General features: G+C 40.4%; 2 protein-coding genes across 5 annotated transcripts in view; both read left to right on the forward strand.

Moving 5' to 3' along the window:
• The first annotated feature begins 78 nt into the window (after positions 1 to 78).
• oard1 (O-acyl-ADP-ribose deacylase 1) lies at positions 79 to 6,418 on the forward strand. 3 transcript variants are annotated; one of them, XR_005233526.1, is made up of 6 exons: positions 79 to 434; positions 551 to 716; positions 923 to 981; positions 1,055 to 1,180; positions 1,528 to 3,797; positions 6,383 to 6,418. XR_005233526.1 is itself a non-coding variant. In XM_017409497.3 (5 exons), exons 1-5 carry the CDS (start codon positions 390 to 392, stop codon positions 1,670 to 1,672), a joined length of 528 nt encoding a protein of 175 aa, XP_017264986.1. In that variant the 5' UTR covers positions 81 to 389; the 3' UTR covers positions 1,673 to 1,802. The 3 variants fall into 3 exon arrangements, 2 of the variants coding, with proteins under 2 accessions (XP_024860212.1, XP_017264986.1); XM_017409497.3 differs by lacking the exon at positions 6,383 to 6,418 and having other exon boundaries at positions 81 to 434; positions 1,068 to 1,180; positions 1,528 to 1,802; XM_025004444.2 differs by lacking the exons at positions 1,528 to 3,797; positions 6,383 to 6,418 and having other exon boundaries at positions 1,055 to 1,311.
• Positions 6,401 to 27,483, forward strand: part of LOC108232021 (synaptotagmin-2) — a 78,209-nt gene continuing 57,126 nt past the window's right edge. For both annotated transcript variants that reach the window (XM_017409490.3, XM_017409492.3), the window contains exon 1: positions 6,401 to 6,460. The gene's annotated coding sequence lies outside the window, so the exon portion shown is untranslated. The remainder of the gene's footprint in view (positions 6,461 to 27,483) is intronic.

The raw sequence follows: 27,483 nt of genomic DNA on the forward strand, positions 1-27,483 counted from the left end.
ACAAAACATTTTGTTGAACCCCACTGTTATATAACTGCGTTATTTATCCATCTGAGTAACACATGGCTGCATAAAATCCCGCATTTTCTCGCGAGAGCATGGACGGTGTTTTGATATAAGCTCGTATCCTCATCCAAAGTAACCAATTCCGCCATAATAGAAAATAAGGAAGACGACGAAGAAGAAGTAATCGATAGCTGGGTGTTAGCATTAAAATGCCCACTTAATGCTCTAAAAAAAAGAGTCTAATTATTGAGCCATTATAGCCAACTAGTCTTCTTGTCAAGAGCACCAGCCCATACTTTTGCGTGTTTTCGTGCTCTCGTCCTCTCGCTTCGTGTTTTCAAGACTTTTCACCCCCGAAACAAGTCCGAGGAAAAGACCTCCCAATGTCGTCCGACGCCCAGGCACCTTCCTGCACTGACACGCCGCAGGTAAAGCTTCAGGTTACTTCATTTAACCCCTCGACTCGGCATTAAATCTGCTGTAGGTCTTGTTCTCCGGTGTCTACCTCCTAACGAACGGTGTCATGCCGCCCCCTGCCGGCCAGCTGGCAGAAGGCAGCTGGACGCCGTTTTACGTCACGGGGGACCTGTTCTCGTGCCCCGCGGACGAAGCCCTGGCCCACTGCATCAGCGAGGACTGCCGCATGGGAGCAGGCATAGCGGTCCTGTTCAGGCGGAGGTTCGGAGGGGTGTCGGAGCTGAAGGAGCAGAGTGAGTCAAAACAATAATAATAATAAAACAGAGTGCTGAATCTGCTAATACTGATAAAAATTGCACTGCTACAAAGTAGATTTTCCTATGTGTCTTTAAAAGAATGGTTTGCACTTGTTCACTACAGTTTAATGAATTCCATTTACATTTGAGTTTTATATTATTTTATGCTCTAATGTATTTTTTCCCCCTGTATATCTGAGCAGAGAAGCTGACCGGACAGTGTGCCGTACTGAAAAGGGACAGGCGCTTTGTCTACTATCTGGTAAGCCACTGGGGCGCAACGGAAATTACAAGTTACTTCATTCAGTCTTGTACACGTCAGTCACTTTTCTAAGATTTTGATCTCAGATTACAAAGAAAAACGCCACCCAGAAGCCCACCTACGATGGCCTGAGGCAGAGTCTGGAGGACATGAGGTCTCACTGTGTGGAGAATGGAGTGACAAGAATATCAATGCCTCGGTTTGTTCTCCCGTGTCCCCGATTCCAAAGAAGCTGGAACAATGTGTAAAATGTAAAAAAAAAACAACAACAACAACAACAAAAAAACAGTAGAATGCATTGATTTGCAGATATTGTAAAACCATATTTTATTTGCAGTGCAGCACAGTAAACATCAAAGGTTTAAACTACGAAATTTTACAACTTTAAGGGGGAAAAAAAAGCAAATTTGAATTTGATGTCCAAATATGAGCTTATGAGATTTTGCCTTCTACTTTTATTTACATTTTACACAGCTTTGTCATGATAGGGGTAGTAAAAGTTATGGCTACGATTAAACAGCACATTTGTCTCTTTCCCGTCCTCAGTATTGGCTGTGGACTAGACCGGCTGGAGTGGTCCAAGGTGTCGGTGATGCTGGAGCAGGTCTTCAGACACACGGGCATCTCGGTCACCGTCTACAGCCTCCTGAGGAAGGCCGAGGCCACAGTGATGAGGGAGAACATGCGCTAATGACTCAGGAAAATGTTCCCTCTAATGTACTTCTCTCTACTGTTTTTGTTTTTTGTTCCCAGTGGAACAGATGTTATGTTATATATTATTTGCAAATAAAATGTTCTTTAAAAAAAAAAGAAAGTTAAAATCAAAGTCTGTAAGTTAATGACTATAATATAGACAGAAGAATTATTAATATTAATGTAAAAGTACAGTTAGTTTTCTTATTAGATGGCTTTTTTGTTGTATAGATCTATTCTTTTTGCTAATTTTATTAATATACACAATATCAGTGACATATAGGAAAAATTATAATATTGCAGTATCAAGTTAATGCTCAAAGTGTGCATTGGGGAAGACTCCCAACACAAAATCTGTAAAAATGACTGAATTGTAGCCCCGTATGTACTAACTGAAGTACATTAGCTCTGGCGGCCATCTTAAATTGGGCTGACTTCAAAAGTTAATCAGTTGTAGATGTACATTTGAAAGAAATTTTCAGAGAGTTTCATTAAAATCCATCCAGTGGCTCATGAGATATTTTGTCAGCAGACAAAAACACACAGGAGATTACACGATCGCCCGCCTTCCATGGCAGCGGGTGATGGCTAATTGTGCTTCCCAGCGAGAATTTCACAACGCAAAGCAGGCCTCCGCAGTTTTTGCTGGTTTATCTAGTATAATATTTGGAAATATTTTATTTAGACTGGTATGTTTTGGATAAACGTGTGTGGCTTAATGACAGTTTGAAGTCGTCTTTAGGGGGATTCTGTGAGCTCAGCACAAGTTTTCTGTGGAAATGTTCCTCATTGTTTGTTTTGCACACACCTTTATGTGCAGTCAGACTGGAGGAGGAGTGTCACTCCACAGCTGTCTGCAATTTAAACAGGGTTAAGGGGCAATTCAGCAATTTAGAATTTGGCACAATAACACGTTGCACCAGAATGTAAACATTTAGTTTTTACTGTAAACCTGAAATTATAGAATAAGGCTTTATAGGAAGGGATCTGATTCGACAAAGCTATTCTTGCAGGTTTAATATTTTTGTTTGTAAGACGTTTCAGAGTGGCGCGCTTTTGAAATGTAAAACCTGCTGACAGTCCTGACTCTGAACTTCTGTTTTCCCTCCTGCACCGACTCCACTCCCTGCTCGATTAGCATAAAAAGGTTTCCACATTACGCGCCTGATTCCCTCACTGTAAATGCCTGGGGAACTGTGGCCAAAATACTTCAGCTCTCGTCAGTTCAACTCAAAAGATTTAGCTTCTCCTGGTTTTATTCGTTCAAGTATTTGCTTTGTAACCAGCCAGTGGGATGAATGGGACTTTAACTAATGGTCAGCTTCTGATTGTTTCGCCTTAAAGAGCTATAGTGGAATGCTGCACCAACACAGGATCACTTGGTCCCAATGTATCGCTCTTGAAGATGTGGCCGATTCCTGTTTTGAGGCAGTTAAAATGCAACAGAAATGCCAGAGTCCTTCCTCAGATGTGTGCCTTTTTTCGCAGATCTACAGGAAGTTCTCTACATTTAATAGTGTTCTACTGTGTCATGTTTTACACATCTTCTATATTATGTTCAGCACATTCAATTAGACCACACGTGTCAAACTCCATTCTTTGGGGGCCGCTGTCCTGCATGTTTTAGATGTGCCCTTGCATTACAACACCTGCTTTAAATGAACGACTTCTGCTTCTGCATCTGGAGAACTTAAAGATTTGGTGAGGAGGCGATTAAACCATTTGAATCAGGTGTGTTGGAGCAGAAAAACCTAAAACTCCCAGGACAGCGGCCCTTGAGGCCTGGAGTCTGACACCCCTGAATTAGACACACACAAACTCTGGTTGACTGGAATGAAAAACACTTAGTCAGGTGTGACCAGCAGTGTAGAAGCGCTGCTCGGACTGTAATTTTCTTTCCTTCCAACAGCTCACATTTTCTGTTCAGCCCAGACTTCTGTCTTCTGCAGGATCACTCGGTTGTGGGACACATCAGTGGCGGACAGGAGGGGCATGTGGCGCAGATTGTGGCCCGGTGTGGCAACAATCGGCTCACGCAGAAGCACACGAAGATGGACATCTAGTCACCACCGAACTTCACACGTTTGATGAAGGTCGATCCTCAGTACTTACCACTTTACCAGGTACACGTTGCTCGTACTCGGTTGGACCCCCTGCCTTCAAAGTCCCTTTGCTCTTCATGTAACTGGACCACCTGCTGTCCATAAACGATCCCAAGTGAGCTCGGGTGTAAACTTGTGATGGTGCTCACTGACTTCAATCCCAGTGCAATAGGTGTCCGTCACTGCTTGCAGCTTTAAATTTGTTCTAATGTTCCTAGCCATTTTTTAATAGTAGTTATTTAGAAATTCAAAAATAGATACTGCAACAATCAGAATTCCCCCTGAGAATTAATCAAATATTCTAACAAATTAGCAAAATACTTGTAAAACCGGTGGAGACTTGTGTCAGCTAACAGCTGTTTTATGTTTTGATAGGTTTAATACAAACAAAAAGGTCTATGTGGTGATTTACAATGGAACATTTAGCTTAAAGTATCAGGTATCCTTGAATTCATCCATCAGCCGTTTACGCTGTGGGCTCGGCAAACACCGTGATTGCGTTTCTCTGCGCTCGCTTTGTAACTTGTGTAGCTCTCATTGTGGCCCGTGCAGATGGTCCAGGTATTGTGTGATCTGTTATTGATCTGCTCGGGCATTGTGCTTGAGTGCAGCTGGGACACAGTGAACCAGATGAGAGTTGGGGAGGAGCAAAAAAACCCAACAAAAAAACAAAAATAAAAAGACAGAAACAAAAATAGAGGTGCAGTGAATCTGACAGCGGAAAGTCAATTTCAAATATCCATTTTCCTCAGCTGTGGGAAGCCTTTCAGTGGATCATAATAAAAAGGCGGAGAGAGGAGACATTACTGAGAATTATTCCTTTTAGGAGGGTTTTATTATTTTGCAGAGTTCAGTGTTATAGTTTAAACTATAGAAAATGCTTTTTTTGGGGAGGCAAAAATGCAACGTGAATGGTGAGCACTGAAGAGGCTGAAACCGAGTTGTTAAAGAAGCAGAGTGCTAGATCAAAGCTAAAAACAAAAACAGAACACAAGCTAAAAGGAGCAAAAGCCAAAAGTAGCAAAATACTAGCTAAAAATAGAAACACAGTAGGTAAAGATAAAAGTAGCAAAAGGCTGGTTAAAAGCTAAATGTATCAAAAAGCTAGCTACAGTAACAGCTAAACATAGCTTGTCAGGAGCTAAAAATTAGAAATTTTTAGCTATAAATATATCAGAATGAAAGCTAAAAGTAGCAGAATGGTAGCTGTGACTAAAAGCATCATATTAAGTCAAAAATGGAGCTTGTGTGCTAAATCAGACTTCAAAGAGAAATCGTTTTGAAGGAACCAAAGAGATCTCAGTGTATTTCGATGGGGGGAAACATTTGTATGGATGGATGGAAGGATGGATTTTTTTCAAAGTATAATAGTTACAAAACCAAAAAGTCAGAGCACCCATCTTCTGAATGACCTGAACATTTTGATGTATGAATGTCTAAAATAGCACAATGCGTGCCAGGTTGTTAGATTGCAAAAATATGCATGGAAAATAAAAACAAGAAAACAAAAGTGTGAATGCTGACTCAGCATTCACACTAAAAAGAAACAAGCTGTGAACATGTACAGGTTAGTTTGGCGCCTGAACAGACTCAGTACTTCGCTGCCTGCTGTCCTCCTGCTGTCCTCCCGCTCTCCTTTGGGACACCTTCAATAATTCATGCATTAAAGGCTCTAACCGCTGTGTACTCTGAGGCTGGCTGCCCATTTTCTCTCCCATACATCCAGGCAGGCTGGAAGCCTGTACTTGTGTATCACTGCAGCCAACCCCCACCTTCCTCCTCCTCCTCCTGCCTCCCTTCCCATCCCTACCCCCTTCTTGCCTGGCAATCAGACTCACACTGCAGCAGAGCCACCTATAGCTGCGCTGCAGTGAGCGCAGGGAAAGCTCCGTTCATTCAGTCTGCTGTCAAACTGCAGCAGCGGGAGGAACTGGTTCGTCCAAACCTGCTTCTCCCCCCCCCACACACACACCTGACACCTCCACCCCCCACCCTCGTCTCTTTGTTCCCGTGCTTGTCCCACTGCAGCCCATTGATTCGCCTCAGATGCTCTCCTCCACCACCACTCCCACACACCCCAGCCCTCCTCCTGCTATCCTCCATCTCTCTCATTTTTTATTCTTTCCCCTATGTGTATGAAATTGCAGAGCTCAGCATTCTTCTCTACAGGCACTTTGGAGAGGGGGGTGGGACAAAAAAAAGGGAGAGATGAGCCGGGCGGGAGGGTTTCTGGTGCACCACATAACTGGCTGCCTTCCAATTAAAGGAGAGAGCTTATGTTATTGAAGAGCTGCTGAGCCAATCAGGAAGAAGTGCAGGCAAAGACAGGGGAAAAAAAGCTCTGAAGCTAGTGGGCAAGAGGATGGGGGGGGAAAAAAAAACCTGCAGTGTGTGAGCGTGCGTAGTTTTCATCCCTCTTCCTGAGCAGATCTTTATCAGTTTGTATACTTCAGTCTCGGGGTACAAGTGTGAGCGTGCATGTGGAGGAGTTTCAGAGGAGCCGAGCAAAGGTGTGTCTGCAGGGCTCTGCTTGATTCATTTTATTCTGAAACTGGAAGTAAGAGAAAAGTAAGAGGAGACTGACTCTCTTTCCTTCTGTCTCAAAGTGTGCCGGAGTCTGCGGGGAGGACAAAAAAAAAAAAGGAGGTCGAGCTCGGTGTCCAGAGGAGCATCCTGCCCAGAAGGTAAGCAGCCACATCCTCCTGTTACATGCAAAGTCCTTTCACTTCCTAACTTCTTTATGTGGTTTTAATGAGATTATTTTAAACATCTTAATGCCTTGTCTTATTGCTACCAATTCTGGTTTCAGTCTTTACAGATTTGCATTTTCTTTGTTATACATATATATATATTTACAAAAACAGAGTGGGAGGCTGAGGCAGAGAGAGAGGGAAGGAAGAGGGTTGGGGGGGAGAAAGCTCAGTGCGGGACTCCCCGACGCTCCCAGGCAAGTTTCTGTGCACACGGTTCTTTTGTGCTGCAGTGTCCCATTATATCCCTCAGCTGCCTCAGCATCCAGCTGCTGCCAGGCTGAGCGCATCAAACCAGCTATTGACCAGGACTGTTCTCCATCTCTGTTTCAATATCAGCCTTGAGGATGAGTGGAGTTTTTCTCCCCCACTTATATTTTAAATTCAGTGCTCTTCCTATAAGCTCAGTGTGGCTATGAGCCCCCTGAAGCCCCCCCCCTTTTATATTTTGGTCGTGCCTGCTGTCATGGTGTACTTGCTTTGATGACACACTGAGATGGATCTGATCATGTTTGAGCTCTCTGATGAATTTCTGTCTGGCTCGTACAATAATCTGGGACTTATTTTGGTCTGAACTCGCAGGAAATGTCAGTTAATTTCTTCCGTTGTTCTGAGCTAACTGATTTATGCATCCCATATAATAATATTTTAAAAAACTGTACCATTACAACGTTTTTACAGTTTCCGTCATTTATTGTAAAACTCAAGATAGTGGATGTCATTGTGTAATCTGACAACAATTGTAAACTTGAAGTAAACAGGTTATTTCTTAATTCAGGCTTGTTTTATTGAGGATTTCACTACTAGGTTCTTTTAGGAGCAATTACAATTCATCACACAGTCTTATTTTTTTTCTTACAAGTCTGACCTTCATTATTTCCACATGAATGGTTGATGCTGTCCAGCAGTGGGCACTATGTTTCCCTTGTCTGTGTACACTGGCCTGGTGCAGAAAAGCAGGAAATAATGGACTTGTGTGTGTGTGTGTGTTTTGTGTGTGAGAGAACACTGGAAACCGACATAAGACAAGAGTACAGTGTGTACTCGTGTTTGAACATTGTTTGGAAGTGACACTTCTCTCCTTTTCTCTAGCTTCAATGTGAATCTGACCAGAATTTCACATCTTTGGAACAAGTTTTTAATTATATATATTTTTTTCATTAACGAATTAAATCGTTTCCATTTCAGCACCACGGTCAGCTCCCTCTGCAGCGTCTCGTCTGCTGTTTAGTGAATCTGATTAGTTGACAATTCTGAATCTGTTTAGTTTTATTATCTGTACACTTGATCAGTTACATATATTTCCAAGTCCTTATATCTTCATTAATTATTCACATCTTTTCTTTTGCTTTTTGTTTGTTCAAAATAAAACACTCTCCTTTAAGCACTAGTATGTTTATTTTAGAATGCAGTCCACGGACAACAGATTTTTTTTTTTTACACTTAAAACACTGTCTGTCTTTGGTTCACATTTCTGTCCTTGTTTAACCTGTATTGTCTCTGTGTCCTCCATGTGGGAGTGTCTTCATTGTGGTTTTTGTTTTGTCCTCTTCATTGCTGCAAAGCTCAACAAGACAGATGAAACTGTGGGACAAAACAAGAACACTACAGAAAGATCATATTTGACATCTAGATGCAATTTAGATCCAAGTTAAGTAGTATTTTTTGAGAAACTGCAATGTCAATGTAGAATGCTAATAGACTTTGTTGAATTTTGCTAAAGAAGCTAAAACTGAGTTGTTCAAGTTAAAAGAAACAAAACACAAGCTAAAAGCTAAAATTGGCAAAAGGAGAGCTTGAAGTATCAAAAATCTAGCTAAAGGTAACAACACAATGCTAGACGGGAGCTAAAAGTAACAAAAGGCTAGCTAAAAACTAAAAGTAACAAAAGGCTAACTAAAAGCTTAAGGTAACCAAATGCTAGCTTAAAGTAGCAAAAGGCTTTTTAGAATCAAAAAGTAGCAAAAGGGTAGCTAAAAGCTTGGAGCTAAATGTAGCTAAATACTGTCTGAAAGACAAAAGTATAAAAAGGCTAGCTAAAAGAAGCAAAACGATAGCTACAAGCTAAAAGAATGATAGCTAAAAAAGTAGCATAAGATGCAAAAAAGTAGAATATCATTTTAAAGAGTTTAAATATTACAAAAACTGAAATCATAGCACCCATCTCCTAAATGAGCTGATTATTTTGATATGTAAATGGCTAAAATAATACAAAGTATGCAAAAATAGGCAACTTGTAAAAAGCATACAGGGAAAAGAAAACAAGAAAACACCAGTATGAATGCTGAATCAGCAGTCACACAATACAATAATGATATAAAATCAAAGATGAGAAACATTACAGTGGGGATGCTAACAGTGTCTAAAATCGGATTATGTTTGAAACAAATTAATTACAAAAAATGCATTTAGGAGGCACCAGAAAGCACTCAGTGTGGTGTACCGTCTGTGGAAAACATGGAAGACATGTAATGTCTTCAGCTCGTCCTGCTCAGACACCAGCTGTGCCTCAAAGCTTTGTTTCATGTCTTGGTTGGGAGTATCTCACCAGGACCCTGCTAGCATAGCGAGAAACTCATTTGGAGAGCGATGATTAGAAACATAAAGATCTTTAATGGGAAATGGAAACACAACACCCTTACAGTTCCAGGAATTAGCCAGTATCCGTATTTACCATATATGCATCGTGCGAGACATGGAGGAAGTTTATCGATTCATTGTTTCAGCAGCTTGTTCAGTCGAGCTGTTCAGCACCGCTGCATGAGCAGAGCTGCTCGTGTTTAAGCATTCGCTTTGATAAACGGAGGGTACAGCGACGCTTGTGACATTTGTAAATCGCGTAAACGAGCGACTTGTGCAGTGTGGGTCTTTTTGTTTGAAGGGAGCAGCTGCTGGGCTCATCATTGCTCATCCTTTGAGCGTGACACCCTCTGTCCCAGCATGTGGGTCCTGCGTGTTTAGTGCGCCCCTGTAATTGATGGTCTGAGCAGCACAGCAGAGCAGAGACGGCTGTCGCTACAGTTGACAACTGTTGGAAAAGTCTCCATGTCAGAATAAAGAAGGAGCGCTGATAAAACTCAGCAAATCATGTTGTTTTGTTCAGATTGGAAAAAAAAACAGAGGACACTGCAGATGTCAGAGGTGAGCTGCATGAATGACACGGTGAATGGTCATGATCTGCATGAGTTATGATTAGGAAGAATATGAAGAATTTTGTAAAAAGAACATAGTAGTAACAGAGTATATGTATTGTTGAGACAGATCCTCTAAAATACTAAATGCAGCCAAGAGTAGAAGAGTTAAAATTCTCCATAATGGAACATTTCTGATGTTTGTAATCATTGTGAGAATCCATGAACAAGTATTTATATCAGCATTAGGAATAAAGTTTATAGGCTATAAGGCTCTTGATGGCCTACAGGATAGACTTGTCTTGATTCTGAAAACTTGGCATTTGGCAATATCAGAGATTCTAATTAAAAATAAGTCATAAATGAAGCATTTAAATGTGTTTAAAACAAATAGGGGGGTAAACCTTTAAACTGAATGTTTTATGATGCAGTTACTTTTACGCTGCTGCAAATAAAAGCTTCTGCTTGATGGCTAAATGTAAATTAATGTGTCTGGCATTTCTGTTGCATTTTAACTGCCCCAAAACAGGAATCGGCCACATATTCAAGGGTGTTACGTTGGGACCAAGAGATCTTGTCTTAGCGCAGCAAATTAGTTGCAGTAACTACAATAAGATCAAAATTTTCAAGTAGCACAGTTTATAAACTGACCCCTACTCAGACCTGATCAGTCACAGATGACCGATTTGTTGATCAGCTGATTTAAGAGTTTAATTCTCTGTTTTTTTTAAAGGGATAGTTCAGATCATCTGAAGTTAAGTTCTGTGGAAAAGATGTGAATGAATAATACCCTACCTGTCGTAGATCCTTTAGCACTTTGAATGACCTTATTTTGGAAAAACAGAGTTGGATTTTGACCAGATTGATGAGCTTGAACAGCTAGTCTGGGAAGAACCAAGACCAAAGTGGACTGTAATTGTCCTAAACAACATCAGGCTCTAACATTTCTTGCAAAAGGTATTTCATCAACCTTTACACCATCATCAGTGTTGCATTGCATGGTTATTTTGGCAAAAATATTACAAAGTTTGTGCTAGTAGTGTCAGTGTCACAGGCTGCACAGGAAGTGCTACAGCCAGTTCCTACTGCTATTTACGCTTGCAAATAACCACAGAATTATATGTAATAACCAATGTGAAACTGAAGGCAATGTAAAGGTTTATGAAATACCGTTTGTGTGAACAGCTATAAAGCTTTAAAGATTAGAGTTGTTATAAGACTGCAGCAGTCCACTTTGGATTTAGTCCCACCCAGAGTAGCTGTTTGCTCATTAATCTGGAGAAACAAAAATTCTGTTTCTCCAATCTGAGGTCATTCAAAGAGCTATCTACAACAGGTAAGATGTTAATCGTTCTTAACCTTTTCCCTGAGCCTCACTTCAAAAGATCTGAACTATCTCTTTCAGGTAGCCTAATGCAGACGCCTGTTATTTTACCAAATGGAATAAATGCAGTCCGATTTACAGTTCCTCTTCTGTGGGGCTGTTTTCATCCAGTGTTTTTGGACAGTTTTTATTGCAAATATTTGATATGTAAACTATAATGTAGTTTACTACAGGAAGCAGAGACAAGACAGGTAAATAAATGTTTGCATTAAAAGGGGGTAGGTGGGGTGGAAACAGTCTACAACTACAGTAACTGGTTCAAACTCACCAAATCAAGGCACATGCAAATAATAGTGGAATACAAAATTAATAAAACTCTGTATATTTTCAACATGCTTTAAGCTCAGATGGGCTTGTTTTATTGCACCTAATCTTGTATATTTATGCTTTCATGATGCTTTGTGCATAAAAAATCTCTTTTTTTCATCACAGAGCCAATCAGAACAGAACATAGTGTCAAAATCCAGTACAAAAGTGCTTTACGAACTGAACAGAAAAGAGAGACAGAGGAAACCCACACTGTAGATAAACTCTCACACACACACAAACTGATGGGGTGTGGTCTCAATGAATTGATTTTCCCGGTCTTTTTCAAATGTGGACATCAAGTTTCTTTCCTGCCTCTCAAAATGACTTAAATACCATTTATATAATAACCATAGAAGTGTGCATACGAAAGGCAGGGGGCAGAGTGGTTTAACTGAAGATTATAAAAGACAGCATTGAAGACGTGCACTTCAATTTACCTATGGAGTGGAGAGAAATTGATTTGAAAAAGGACTGAAAAGAAAGTGAAGAGACGAGGTGAGACAAATGATTCAGGCGAGGAGGGCCAGAGAGGGTTAGAGAGACGGAGTGAGAGGATGAGCGAGTGTCAGAGGCAGGAGAGTGGGTGTGCACAGCAGAGCCACGAGCACACTGCAGTACATTGCAGTGCCCAGCCCCCGCTGCGTTCTCTGCTCACCATCCGGCACCATGCGCTGTGCAGCACAGAGGGCGAACAGCAGCCTCACAGAGAGCTCCTGACCCTCCGATGTGCAGCGTGGACGTCAGACGATGCGCAGATTTTTGGAGGAGGGGTGGAAATGCGGCGCACTGCTAACCTGTGCCTGCCTGCCAGAGCACAGCCTTGTAAAGACAAAAAAAAAAAAAAAAGAAGGGAGTAGTCGGTTGATGCTCCCCTCTGGATTATGTAAGTGAGTTACACTTTCCCAAATTGCTCCACCTTCACTGGTCACATTTTCCTCATTTCATACAGCAGCTTCCCTGCTTTTCGTCCAGTCTTTGCAAACATAGTTACACTCTGAACTGACAATCCATCCAATGTGGATTAAAATTCCATTACAGTTTTAATGCATCTCCATGTCAGCCAGTATACAGTAAGTCCAAATGACTCACACTTAAGTTCTGTTACATTAATGAAACCGCTTCGGGCCAGGCAAGTAAAAATACTCGCTCTGTCACGGAATCATCGTCGCGTGAACGGCCCAAGGAAATGGAAAGAGAAGCTTGTTTCTGCTTCCATTAACTGTTGCTGAGCTTCCGCCCACTGCCTGCCTGGGGGGGCTGGTTGGCCAAAGCACACACACACACACACACACACACACACACACCCCCTCTGATGTACATTATCTGGTCTTTGCTGATGCGGCTCATTCAGTCTTACGTAGTTGTGTCCTCTCCCTGCTTCCTGTGACACGGTCTGATTGTAGGTCTCTGGTCGTGCCGTGGAGCACCTCAATCAGTCGTACCTTTGACAGACAGACATTAAGTGTGTGTCACCTCACCAGCTCACACTCTGATTTGCACTGAACTCAGCAGCAAGATTACAAACTAATAAGGCAAACAAACAGCTTCTGCAGCACGAGATATGGCAACTGTGTTCATTTGCACCGAATGTATTGCACGCAGCCGAGTTGTTTTGCTTCTCTGCGAGGTTTCCCACATGAATAATCATTTGATTTAATTTAGAAAGGTAAAAAGAGTGTTTACATATGCCAAATCTGACAAAAGAAGAAAGATGCGTCCCGGTGCAGTCCTCATAAAAGCCTATTATTTATTTAGAAATGAATGGAATAAAATGCTGCTCAGAACAGTGAAGAGTGCTGGGAAAATGTAGAAACCGTGGCGTGTTGTTTTCGTGTGTGACAGAGGCAGGGAGAGTAGGAGAAAGGCAGTGGAGTATTGTAGTGTGGGTGAGCTGCAGCAGGGAATCAGAGTGCTGCATTGAGCTGCATAATTAATGTTGGGAGGGTGGAGCTAAAGGCGGAGATAACGAGCCGTGCTGCTCTGATGCTGACAGAACAGAGGTAGCTCTTTTTTTTTTTGAGATATGGATTTGCTCTCTAGGAGGTGGACAGAGACCGTTACGGCTGTGGTATTCTGATGCAAAACCACCAAGGCACGCCGAGTGGTTCGGTCCAGCTCCGTGTCCCCCGTCCCATCTGCTCCCTCGGCCCTCAGAGCTGCCTACCTCAGCCAAGTGTCTCGGTTCTGGCTGAGCTGCTCTGTTAATCATCCAATTTGTATCAAAACACCTTCCTGTATGACACATCTGGTCTAATTCTCGTTTGATCTGTTGGAATGGGACCACGAGGATGGGGGGCTTTAATCTGCAGGATGGAGTTATATTTAGTCAGCTTCTTTACAGGCTGAGAGACTGTGTGCTTCTTTTTTTTTTTTATTGAACTCTGCATTCAAGCTGAAAATCTGCTGGCAGGATTATTGTATACAGAGACTGCCTCCACTTTGCCCTCATTTTAAATTTAAACAGCTTCACTTCACACCTTTATTTTTATTAATGCTTATGCATCCAGTTCTGCCTAACAAAGACGGAGTATCTGTGGAACTCAGTGGACGTGGGTAAATGGGTTTACGGCGCTACGAACAGATGCACCCGAGCTTTAACGCAGCTCCTCGCCTGGTGCTGTCAGAGCTCACAAACCTGTTTAGGCTCTTTGTCTCCAAGGCCTCATTTCTTGGTCACTGACCGCATCTTTATTGCACTCCTCCGCTTCTGTCACCAAACCTCACTGTCACAGCTGCTGCTCCGAGTCGTGTTCTGCTGCAGCGTTTCCACCTTTTTGTGTCCCCCCACTCAGAGAAGCTGTTTTTATTTTAGGCAACTGCACCCGAAGAGATAGTGTGGATCTGTCCTCGGGAAGACAGGGCTCCAAACGATTGCACAGAGGCATCTTAAACACACCCTATGTTAGTTCTAAGCTTTTTTACACACAGCTTGAAAGCATCAAATCAGACACAGTAGGATTTTTCTCCCCCAGCTTTCTTCAGAGTCCAAGAATCACACTGAAATCACAACTTCAACTTTCTTTGGTGTTAGAAGCCCCAGAAAGGTAGAACAAAGATTCATGTAGTTATTTTGGGAACAGTGGTTTAATCTGTCAAAATAATTGAACAATATGATCACCTGACAAGTTGCTAGACTTTCAGTGTTCGAGTGTGTTTAAACTACAATTAGTCTGTACTTTTCTTCTATTTCTTTTCTTTGTCTTAGAAAAATGAAATAGGTTTCATAGAAGTTGGCAAAGCTATTAAAAACAAAAAACTAAAATATCACAGTTAAATAAGTATTCAGACCCTTTACTTAGTACTGAATTGAGACACACTTGGGAACAGTTACTGCCTTGAGTCTTGATGCAACAAGCTTTGCACACCTTTACATTTTCTACCATTCCTCTCAAGCTCAGTCTGGTTGAACGGGGATTATTGGTAAACAGTCATTTTCATGTTTCATAGCTTTCAAGTCAGATTTTCATCAAGGATATATCTGTACTTTACTCCATTTAACTTTCTTTCAACCCTGACTGGTCTTCCAGTCTCTACAGTGGTAAAAAAAACACCCCCACAGCATGATGCCAACACTGCCATGCTTTACTGTTGGGATGGTGTTGGGCAGGGGAGAAGCAGTGCCTTGTTTCTTCCACACATAAAGTTTAGAAACTGGCAAAATAGGAGAATCGGAGAACCCTGTCCCTCTCCGTCTAAGTTATTCAAGCAGGTTTTGAGTGTTTTCCCTGAAGTGAGGGTTCTGTCAAGCCACTTTTGGCTCTGGATCTTAGTCCCATCTCAACACAGGTTCTCTGAAGTTCAGTCAGAGTGACCATCAGGTTCTTGATCTCCTCGCTCACTAAGGAGCTTCTCCCTTGATTGCTCAGCTTGGCTGGGGAACTGGCTCTTGGAAGAGGCCTGGATGTGCCAAACTTCTTCCCTTTAGAGAATTATAGAGGCGGATAGAGGCCCTTCAGGGTAGCCTTCCTCAGAACTGTTCACTGCAACAATCCTGTCCCTGGTTTCTGCAGGCAGTTCCTTTGACCTCATAGTTTGATTTTTTTGCTCTGATTGTCTCCTAGGAGGCTTGTGTCGTTTCAGTTTATTTTACCACCAGTGGACCTGAATCAAGCTGTAGAAACATTTCAGCAGCAACAAAAAGAAATGGGAGGCAACAGAGCTAAATTTCAAGTTTTGCTGCAAAAGTTTTGAATACCCAAGTCAATGTGACCTTTCAGTTTTTGATTAATTTACAATAAAAAAGAAATTCTATTTTCACTTTGTCATTATAGGGTACAGATTGTAGCATCAGGCTACAGCATGCAATTGCAGAAAGTGAAAGGGGTTTAAATGATTTTTAAAACTACTGTATATATCTTCCAGTCGTTGAACTCAGAGATGCAGAGTCATTTTCTGTGTTCTCTCTCTCTGCGTTCCCATGCGATTTAACAGTGGGAGAGCCGATTCTCGCTGTTGCCAAGAGAGAATCTGCCCATCTGACACTCAAAACACCAGGAGCAATGTAAACATCAACAGAAAACCTTAAGAAAAAAATGTCTTCTTTGAAAATAGCTTCAAACTTCTTTTTTGAGTGAATTGTACTTTAAAATGTCTCCAAATCAGTTTAATCCACATGTTCCATGGGTGAAGAAACGGTAAAATCCTGTTGATCCATGTAACCTGAGACCTTCTGTGATCTGTGACTTCGGGTTTGTTTACAGATCAGCTGCACAAGAACTTGTGCTTTATAGTCAAGAAAGACGCTGCGAAGTAGAGAGAAACAAGAAGAAGAAGAGAAATGTTTTAGCTGTGTGGGCAGGTGTTCAGTATAGATGCTGCTTCTTTTTACTTGGAGATTTAGAGGCTAGTGTGAAAGTGAAGGACAGCTAAAAAAACGACAAATTCAATGCGGTGGGACTGAAAATTCAAAGAAATATAAATAAAAGCAAGAACTGCCATTCATTGATAGCTCATGGCCAAAAGATTACTTTAAAAAGGGGTATTATTATTTTTTTAAGAAAAGCTAGGTTCCAGGTTTTTCTGAAGGAGAAAACTGCAGAGCCCATTAGACTGAAAAAGAAAATGGGCCATTCCGATTTTTATCCACATCAAGTCTTAAAGCCATTATTTTGTGACGGTATTGGATTAGACCTGCAATACTGGCAAGGGCAGTTTACACTTCTGCTGTGATGGCAGCATTAGTCCATTGTAGGGATAGCTTAAAAACAAAAAAAAAAACCCGGAGGACATTTATTTTTGCTTCCAAATTCTCTTATCTAGAAGATTGGGCACGCTTTTTTCCACTGTTTTTTTTTGCTAAACGCCACAACAGAAAAGGAGCAGAGAAAAATTCTCGCTAAAGCAATTTATACCAAAGCAAAGCAAGAAGGGCTTGTTCACATTAAAACACAAGAGGTTTAAGACCAGCCTGGTCGTTTCAAATAAGCTGCGTGGAAAAGTTTTACCTTCCTAGGGATTGACTTTTTGTTTCTTTTTCTTGTTGTACTGAACCTGTACTAAACTGCTTCCAAGTTTGAGATATGCACCATTTTTACACCCCTAATACAAAGTGGTTAAAGGCCTGAAATGTTGGAATGTACTGTATTAACAAATGCACTATAGTTGACAAGACAGAATATGAAATATATACAATAGGAACCAAATACCTTACGTTTGATTCAAACATAATGTAAATGTAAGAGTCTCTTTTTACCTGACTTTGCTAATTAACTTGTGTTCTGTGAATGGCAGGTCACTTATGGGGCTTCATATAGATGAAGGTGCTCCTCTTCAGCCATCCTTGAGGTCATTGTGTCGCTGCCATTCAAAGATTAAAATCACTGACGCTGGTCTTTTTTGTATTCAGTTAACGTGTCACGAGTCAGAACCACTTTACTCAGAAGTGTCAGAATCAAGCAAAAATAAACGGCTTATAATTTAGCTTCATTTGGACTTTAAGAGTCTGAATGGGACTCTGCTCTGTTTGTGTGCGTGAGCCAACTCGTGAAACTCTCGCAGATTTGATCTCTCCCAGTGAGATTATTGACTTGAAAGCAAATTGGTTGGTGCCTCCAAGAGTATGATGGAGAGCTGCAAAGTCTATTACCTCCCATGATAAAGCTGGCAGCACTTTTGCCTTGGAAGGCGGACACGGCTTTCATTCGACTATATTGATCAAAATAATTTCTCCCGGCTTTTTGTGAAGTTTTGTAAGAACAGGACTGGCACAATTTTCTCTTTTCATCTGGAGAGTTTTCCTGCGTCATTACTCGAAATGTCTCGACTTGCAAAGACCCACACTGCAAACTGGCGTACAAACTCTGTGTTTTTGTTGCTTTAATACACTGTAGCTGTGTTAATTACCAGGAGCTTGCATGCTAGGGGACGTATGCGACAGCTTTGGTGAGAAAACGTGACTGGTTTGCTTTAATTGAGCAACAACTGAGTTGCATACATTTTCTGTCATAACACAGTCGTTATGGCTCAAATTGAAGGCTTGACCCCTCTTTTTGATTCTGTTGAAAGCTGTTGTTTGTAACACTTGGCTGTTCAGTCACGCCAGAAATATACACACACACAAAACAGTAATAAAAAACTGCAGTCAGCAAGAACCGATTATAAGAAAAGGCATATTTTTAATCTAAACTGATAAACAGCTTAAAATCGTTACATGATTAAATTCCTCTTTATACCTAACCTTATGAAGGAAAGGGTATGTGTTGCAACACGTATATGAAAATGATAAGTAGTCAGCTTTTTGGCCTGTATTGCTGTCACGTGGAGCTGTGGAAGTGATGTGCGTCTTGTCACACTGTCGTTATGTAAACCTGAATGCCTTTCAGTTTATCTAGGACATCGCTGCTTTGTGCTTCCTGTCTGGGATGCTGAAAGCAAGACTGATATTTCTTTATTTTTTTGTTTGCTTGTTTGTTTCCCAGACTTGTCACTGACACAATGAGAAAGTAACTGTTTAACCGTTAAGGTGGCAAAACCACGATGTAGGACATTTACAGCTTTTTCTTTCAGCCAGAGAGAGACTCTCGTATAACTAACTTACATGAACTATTGATCTACGTTTATACAAAACAAACATTGATAAATATGTTTTTTTTAGTACAGTGACAATGCCTAAGGTCAGTTTTTATTGGTGTTGAATTAAGTGATTATAAATGCCCCAAAGTACTCTAAAGATATGCAAACTGTGATTAATTCAGGCCTATTTTATTAAACTGGTTTCATCAAATGCATTTTCTTTCTCAATGTAACTCAATGTCACTCTTTTTTATGACATAAAAAAGACTAATGTTCCTTTTAGAAACGCATGCGGCCTGCCACCTTGAACGCCAAAGTTTTAAACAGAGATCTCTCATGGTCTGTTGTTGCCTGGAGTGTGTGATCGAGATGACCCTCAGCTACGACCACACCAAAATTTAGCTCAGTGTTTGTAAAAACGATTGAGTTATAGCTGTTTTTGTGCTTTAACGAGGTAGATTAGCTGTGGCGGCCATCTTAAATCAGGTTGACAATAAAAAAAAATTATCTATTGTAGATGTAAGTCCAGCAGTTAGTTTCTGAAAGTTTCATCTAGACATGTCCCTAACCCTAACCCCCACACACACACACACACACACCTCACTTAAATGAATGGTAAGGAATATATAAATGTACATTTAAGATCTGTTTAGCTTTTGGACGTAGTGCATTTATTCCACATGGGCGGCTCCACTTTCACTTCAAGCTCTGGTCCTCTATCAGAGACCTGGGAGCTTGAGGGTCCTCTTCAGTATCTTAGCTGTTCCTAGGTCTGCGCTCTTCTGGACAGAGCTCTCCGAAGTTGTTCCTGGGATCTGTTGGAGCCACTCTTCCTGTTGGGGGGGTCACAGTTTGGTTGTCACAGCGGTTAAGTTGCATGACTTTGGTATGAGAAGACCAGGGGTTTGAGGGTTTGATTCCCAGTGCCAACTTCTGAGCAAACTTGGTTACATAATGAGTGAGAGACATAAAAACGATGCCATTCTGGCTTGAACATTGCCTGGATTACCAAGGTTTTCATGAGATGTTGGAGAACGAGGACATTCTGGTGAGAAATGGGCTACTGAGACAAGACATTCATAGACAAGGGCAGAGAACTCAACACTGTTGGAATAGATATATATTAATGCCAACATGCAATCACTTTTTGTTCCTTCTTAGTCCTTGTCAGAAACACTAAGGGACTGAAGCCTTCTTGATTGGTAAGAGATCAGGGGTTTACCAGACAGGTCACCGGTCCATCTCAAGGTTGCACAGAGACACATTCACACACTCACACCTAAAGTTCATATAGAATCTCCAGCTAACCTAACATGCATGTTTTCGGACTGTGGGAAGAAACCGGAGTACCCGGAGAAAAGCTCACATGAACAGGGAGAACAAAGGTTTCCCTCAGGAAAACTTGAACCTGCAACTTTCGTGCCATGAGGTGACAGTGCTAACTGCTGCGCCACCCAATAGAGTTCAATTAAAATAGCAACTAATGATACCATCACTTCAAAATTTGAATGTTGAATGTTGTAGGATGAGACGTAAGGAACTGATCACTTCCTTTGCCCTGTTTGAAGTGAGCTTCTGTTTGTTAAACTGTCCCAAACACATCAGACAGCAAGAAGCTGTGGAAATGTGTTTGCTGTTACCAAAAAAGTGGCCGACTTGTTATCTTGGCTCTGTCTCAGTTGGCCAGCTCGTTGCCTGACCCTGTTTTGGCCCGGTTTCCTTGGTGCCTCGGCTCTGTGACAACTGAACGGACCTCTGCTGCTCTGCTGATTGTTGCCACTCTCAGTCTGAAAGCTCACCGCAACTGTGAATTACACAGCACTTCGTACACATATCGAATGTGACATTTTCTCCTTATCTGGTTCATGGCATGCGGCTGAAAAGTCTCAGGATCTTTTCACAAGCGCTCTTTTCTCCCTTTCTTTTTTTTTTCTTCCCATTTTCATATTACAAAATAAAGAAAAAGAATCCAAATTGGAAAGTTAAGCTGCAACAGAAGTTAAGCTGTTTATTATGGGTTTTAAATAGCCTGTGCTGCCAACTAAGCTGTACCTCTGTGACTATATTTAACAGATGCAGAACAAAACCACAGATTCATGACGAATTCGCAACTTGAGGTATTTTCATACTGTATGTCTCCAGAATTAATATTAAAAACTTGATTCTAACACAGTTTACTTGTGTTGCTTTTTTATTGTTTTTGAGCTTTTGCTGTTTATCTGGTTTTTACTCAACGATTATTTAATGCTCACAGATCACACAGGCATGAAGTGCTAATAGAATCAATCGCCTAGTTATTACTCCTCATCTTTGTAGAGGAAAAGCAAATCATTTTTAGATGTCAGAATTAGATGACGACAAACTGACAACGATGCTGTTTTTTTTGGTGATCCATTGAGCTGAAGACAGTGAAGCTAATAACTGAGTCCTGCTGGTTGACTGACGGTTGTTGCTTTTAAAAATGCTGTCACTGATTATGACTTTAATTCTTAATGGGAGACATTAGTAGTTATTATGATTAATGTTTTATTTTTACAATTGTATGAAACAATAAAGAGGTGTGAACCCTGACTTAAATTTATAACTGTGACCCATTATCATTGTAGCTTTTAAACAATGTAACTCTGGTGACCACAGCTGCCGGTATTTTACCATAAATCAGATTTTTCACTGCACTGTCAAACATTGTCATTGTAGTTTTTAATTTGACATTTAAAATGAAACCATTTACTTTTACTAAACAAAAACAAAAAACCCTATCATTACATTTACTGTATTTACAGTATATATATATATATATATATACTTCATGGTAATTTATTGTAAACATCATATGTGTCATATTTTTTATTGTATATGGTAAAATTCTGACAACCAAAGCTATATACAGATATTATATTTTTTTTCAGTGCACTCAGGTTGTCCTTAAGGATGCTTTAAAATTCATTTGGGGATTAATAGTTTCTGAACTCAGGCAAAGTATAAGTTGTAAAATAAAATTCACCATGTTTTGACTTGTTGTCCTTTGCACTTTTATAGATTTTATGTTGTTTGTAGACACAATTTTATTGAATCTTTTCAATTTGGATTTTTTTTTTTAATCAAAAAACTAAATAACACAAATATATTCAAGGCAATTCATACAAGCACGGGAACAGGGAATGCAGTTTTTACTCTCATACAAGGTTTGCTGTTAGATGCTCAGTTTTGCATTAGATGTATAAATATATATAAGTATATATATATATATATATATATATATATATATATATATATATGATAAAATAAGATAAATTCTCCTTTTGACACACCCTTGTACATTTCACAACATACAAATATATATATATATAAAACCTTTGGAGCTAAAAGCATAGGCACTGAAAACTAAATTTGTTTGTATTTTAACAACTCATCAAAAAATTTATGACGTATTAAGGCCACTGAAAAGAATCACAGTTTGAGGAAGAATATTTTTGTTCTTGTTCTCAAATTTTGATATTAAAGTCAAAACACTGAGAGAAAGTCAAAATGCTCAACGGACCTCCTCAAAATAAAAATAAACATTTAATTAATAAATTCAATATGTTGGAAATAACAACATTTTCAGATTAAAGGAGGAATCAAAAGAATACAATGATTTGGTAAAATGAAACATTTACAGCACCTGCTGCAATCTTTGCAGCACCGGATGTTCACGCTCTTCTTTCAGATTCAGATTTAATTATGTACTAAGAATGGGATTGAGATGTTGCTAATGCCACTCAGAAAGAGGAAATAATATTACCTAACAGGTTTGCAGTTTCCTTTTTTAGACCTTCAATCCCGAGGATGAGGCGGTGCTTACAATTGAAGGCTTCCCCACAGCCTGCCAATCAAAACAGAGCAGGCTTTTAGAGAGAGCATTCTTAAAGAGACAAGACCTAATACTCTCTTGTTATTATGATTCACTGCTGAGGCGCTGAATAATTGACATTTTTAGTTAAACAAATATTTATTTATTGACCTAGAATTTATGCAAAGTGACTAAATGAACATAATAGGCCTCCCTTCAGCTTTCTGAGGCAGAGAGAATGAGTGAAACGTAGCAGAAGTGTCTCCCACTGAGACAACAGGAAATATAAACACAGCCCCAATGATTAGGCTGGCTGTTTTTGACCGGGTGAATGACAAAGCGAGATATTGAGTTTGACATGCAGGATAACTCTTAATCAACAACATAATGAGGATTGGGCCGACTTCATTTTCTTTGATCACCATTTGGGGAGACGGCAGCGATACCAGGGAAGCGGGTCGTCGTCTTTTGACAGAGGCGCAGCGTGACAGTGGCGCCCTGATTTTACAACGTGAGTCGGAAAAGGTGTCCGACCTTTTGTCCCGGGAGGGAGAACTTTGAAATATTGAACACGGAACATTTCGTCTCCCGAGGAGGTTAAATGTTGCAACGCCGACGAGGGCGACAGATCCTGAAGATAAAACAGAGAACCACTGTTACATCGTGTGGCTGCTCAATATTTAATCACACTCTTTTTTTTTTTATTCCTTTTCATTCAGTAAAACCCTTCCCCTCCCATCCTGCACGTCAGTTCAGGTGAACCTATTATTGCTTGCTGCATCGGTATGGCAAAACCTCTGGAGAGAAAGATATATTTCCTTATGTACCATTTCACCTGCACTTTTCGAATCTGTCACTGACGCTGGAAATCAACCTGGACTTTAAGATCAATGTTGTACTATTCTCCTGTGCACACAGCGACCGATGGCACTGACATGCAGCAGATGGTTTGCTATCCAGTGATTTACTGCTCCGGAGCCAGGGGGGGTAGCAGTACTTTTTGTGAGCCTTTCTTTTCCTGAATAATTGATAGAAAACTGTCAGTCGGCTGCACTGAATCTTAACATATTGCCAGCTGAGCGGAGAGATTTGCTAATGTGTTATGTTCCTTCAAGGCTGTCTGGGTTTTATTTCTCAGTGCATTAGCATCGCGCCACATTTGTTGGGTTGTAGAAAAAGGTGGAAATCATGCTTAGTTTATAGCCAGTTTAATAACCAGTTTAGGCTGCTTTCAGTGCATTGGTAGTAATTCTCCAGCTGCTTCCTAACTTGTTTAGCAGTGATAAAGAGTCGGACAGAAGGAAAAACGAGGGGTTTTGTTTTGCAAAGGGAATCAGTTGACACTATAAATAGCGCTGCATCGAATCTAACTGTGTCACACAATTTTATGGTTGTTTCTGAATGTCAGCAAAAACAAACCCACCTTACAGCACAGTCCCCCCCCCCCCTTGGAATAACAGCGTCATCGAGAGCTGCAGGTGTTGTTTCCTGTTTCAGAAGTGACATTTTAAAAAGCCCCAGCTGTTTTTGCTTTCCTTGGCAGGACAAAATCCTGCTAGGATAATTTGATGATGTGTTTTTTATTTTTTATTTTTAATAAACCCATTTTGGGATCCATGAGGCCGTCTTGGAGGAGCCTGAATGTAATTTGGCCAACAAATTAAAGTAGTTGTAGCAACTTTTTCCAGCCAAACCTCCAAACTGTTTTTTTGTTTGCCAGCTGACAGAAATGTGAAGTTCTCTGTTGGATACTCTGGGTAGCTAACAGGTTATTCTGTTTAAATTGCTTTCGGCCCTGGTGTAAAAGTGTTTTTAATGAACAGAGCAGACTGCTAGTTGATTTGACTTTCAGTCCATTCGAGGATAAACTCAAACTCACATTCAGTTAAAGGAATGCCTATTGTTATCTTTGACATTAAAAATAAGATGTGTCCATACTTTTCCTCTTCTCTTTCTCCAATTCCAGTTGTTTGCATGTTTTGCAATCATTTTATTGGGAGAGTGCGCAGAATAGTTGTATCTTTGATCAAATGAGTGTGTCCTCTGCTTGGAGATGAGCTCTGACTTGATACCCCCCCCATAACCCATAACTCATCCCAGCTTTCCAAACAGCAAAGCTATATCTGATTGGATCTTATCATTGTCCAACAGTTTTGAACGTTTTTTATTTTTAAACAAAAATGTCAAAAGGTTTCATGATAGTTTTAGTCATTCGTCATCAGCTTTTACTGAGTTATCATCTTCTTTTCATCTGAAAAAAAAGGTTGATGACAAAAGCAAACCACAAAATATTCTGACGGTAAAATGGTCTGTGACGCAGAGCCTTGTGACGTCACAGTTCATCGCGTGCGCCTTTATTTCTCTTACATTGCATCTGTATGGTAATTAGGTTCATCCAGAGACGACTAGAGAAATTCCGCCTGCTGATGTCTTGTTTGTTGCTCCCTGACAACCCTCTGTGTGACGTGGCTGCAGGAATCTGCATACAGCATGCAGGTGACTGACATCTGAGTGCAAAAAGGCGTCGAGGTGTGAATTCTGTCAGTCTGGCCGCTTGCTATCGGATCACCCAAAACGGGTGCGAACTGCTGCACCTGTCAGCTATTACCACATGCAGTTTCAGCTCAATATCTGTAGAACTGACTAAGGTGCAGACATGTTTGTGTGTACTGACGCTGATTAGCTGTGACAGCCATCTTGAACTGGGTTGACTTTGAAAGTTAATCGGTTGTGGATGTACATCCAGTGATTACTTTCTATAAGTTTTATTAAACTCCAGCTACTGGTTCATGAGATATTCTCTTACATGACAGATGGAAAAATGACCAAACGTGGGCAATTACATGATTGCCCACCTTTCATAATGGTTGGTGATTCCTGAAAACTGCAGCAGAATGAAGACCTGAGACTTTTAAGCTTCAAGGGAAACATTCAGACAATTCCATTTTCTGTGGCACTTTAAAGTTTTTATCTAGCACTAAAAAGACATTAGCCCTCCCATAGCCTTTGGGTCAAATTGACCCGAAGGTACAAGGGCTTCTCTACCTCTCTCTATGTCTCTCTCTATATTGAGGGTTTCAGGAGGGTAAAAAAAAAAAAAACCCAGTAAAATATGTTGGTTAACAACCAAAGAGCAACAAATTTTATGACTTTTCCATCTGGCTCTGCAATCCTTTTTGTCAAATTTCTAGTTGTTTGCATGCCAGTTGACTAAACCCAGTCAGGACACATATTATACTTCTGTTATTATCATTAGCATTTAGCTCAACGCACAGCTTCTTTATAGCTGCTATGGAAGTTGACCTTGTATAAGGAGTGTCTGCCTGAGTCCTGCTCATTATAATCATTTAATTTTTTTATTGCTTCATCTGTCCTTAATACTAATATACCTTAATGTTAAACAGTCCTGCCTTGTTTAGCGCTCATGCTAAACTGACTGCTGCACATTGTTATGCACACTGAGGTTTTGGGTAAACAGCTGCTAATCACAGCAATCAAATCTCACTTCTAGCGCAAAGATGAATTAGATTTAGCGTCTATAAGCAAATGAACAAAAGTGGAACACCATGACACCCTATCATAAATATTAAAAAATTGTGGAACTGAACTTAGGTTTTATCTGTTGGCCATCCAACTCAGGCTCATTTCAGTTCGTAGCCGCTCCGGACTGATAAGTGCACAATTACCGTAGTGTTTCAACCAGGCATCGATTGGTCTTGTCTTCTCTTTCCCTCCTTTCATTGATCGTTGATGTCATTCTCAGATTACAAGGCTACGTGAGGGCAGATGATAAAACCCCACCTCAGCTGCAGGTACCTCCCAATACTCACATAGCTGGTTTAATCTAAGCCTGTTAAAATAATCTGTTCTCCACATTAGAGTTTTGCTTATTTGAAACGTTAGATGAATGAATAAATTCAACTACGGCTAGTTCATGGATATAGGATTCTGTCCTTGACAGCAGCCCCTACACCACTGGGTATGTTTTAACAGATATATTTTATTTTTCTTTGCAGAAAAATACCTGTTCAGACATTCTAAAAGAGACGTTGAAATACAAAAGCCAAACCAGCATTATGTTTTGATATGTCCATGTTCACCACAACATTTAAAATAAAAAGAAACAACATTGCTCTCTCAGCTAAAAAGATTCTCCAAAAACAATTGTAGCTTTTTTTTTTTTCTACTTTGACATAATTTACAATGTCCTCTCAGCTAATAACTGTTTCAGCACACAATGAAAGTTTAATGGTGACAAGAATAAAGTGAGCCACACTAGAAAAAAACAGTAAAAACAGGTTTACTTTTGTTTGGGCTTCTATGGCACAAAGTAATAGTCAGAAAACAGATTATACCAATGTTTGTCAAAATCTGCATCCAGCCTACTTTAAGATACCAAGACAGGAGTTTTTTATGTAATGGAAAGAGACCAAAATGGACCAAAATGGAAAGAGATGCAAACACTGCTGGAAATCTCCATTTAAAAGTATCCTGAGTAACGTAGACAGGTCCCTAATTAAAATCAAACATTTCCAGATTTTCAACACATATAGCTTGCAAATATATAAGACAAAAATACTCCTATGTAAGTATATGAACAACTTTAAAGTCCACACAAAACTGCCTAAAATGCCTGAAAAAAGCAAATTAAATTAGATGCTGTTCTTGAACCCTTTGGAGTACAAGTCAAAGCTTGGGCTCTATGTAAAGGTAACACACTGAATTTTCTATCTCAGCAGTCACAATGACTGTAACTGTAACTAATATGTAGTTAATGAAGTCAGAACACACAGCATTTTTTTTCACTGAGACTTTTTTCTTTTTCTTATGTTGCTGAATCAAGTATTACCTGTTTCAAGTGATAACAATAAAACAAAAAATGACTATCGTGGACAGGATTTTGTGAGTGTATGTCCAGGCATTATCCAAATTTATCCAAAATGTGCCAAAATGGATATGTCAACTTCAGAAAGCTGTAACTCCTGAATACTTCAACGTACAGGCAGTGGTGAGGGCTCTAATCAACGGTGACACCCGGAGGAATCCTATTCTACATTTAAGGTCATGGTCAATGTGGAAAGGCCCGAGGTAAAGACAGCTTGAGTCAACACCTGATGCTGAGTCAAATCCACCCGCTTGCTTCGTGCTCACAGTGAATCCAGCCTCTGCTGGGAGGTCTGCGGCCCACACCTTTCACCTACTGTGAACCACCCAGACGTCCGACAAGCCTCAAATTACCATGACAGACTTGTCAGACTACCAGATGAGTAGGATTTAAAATAAAAAGAAA

This window comes from Kryptolebias marmoratus, linkage group LG8 (genome assembly GCF_001649575.2).
Source record: "Kryptolebias marmoratus isolate JLee-2015 linkage group LG8, ASM164957v2, whole genome shotgun sequence".
Classification (NCBI taxonomy): domain Eukaryota; kingdom Metazoa; phylum Chordata; class Actinopteri; order Cyprinodontiformes; family Rivulidae; genus Kryptolebias; species Kryptolebias marmoratus.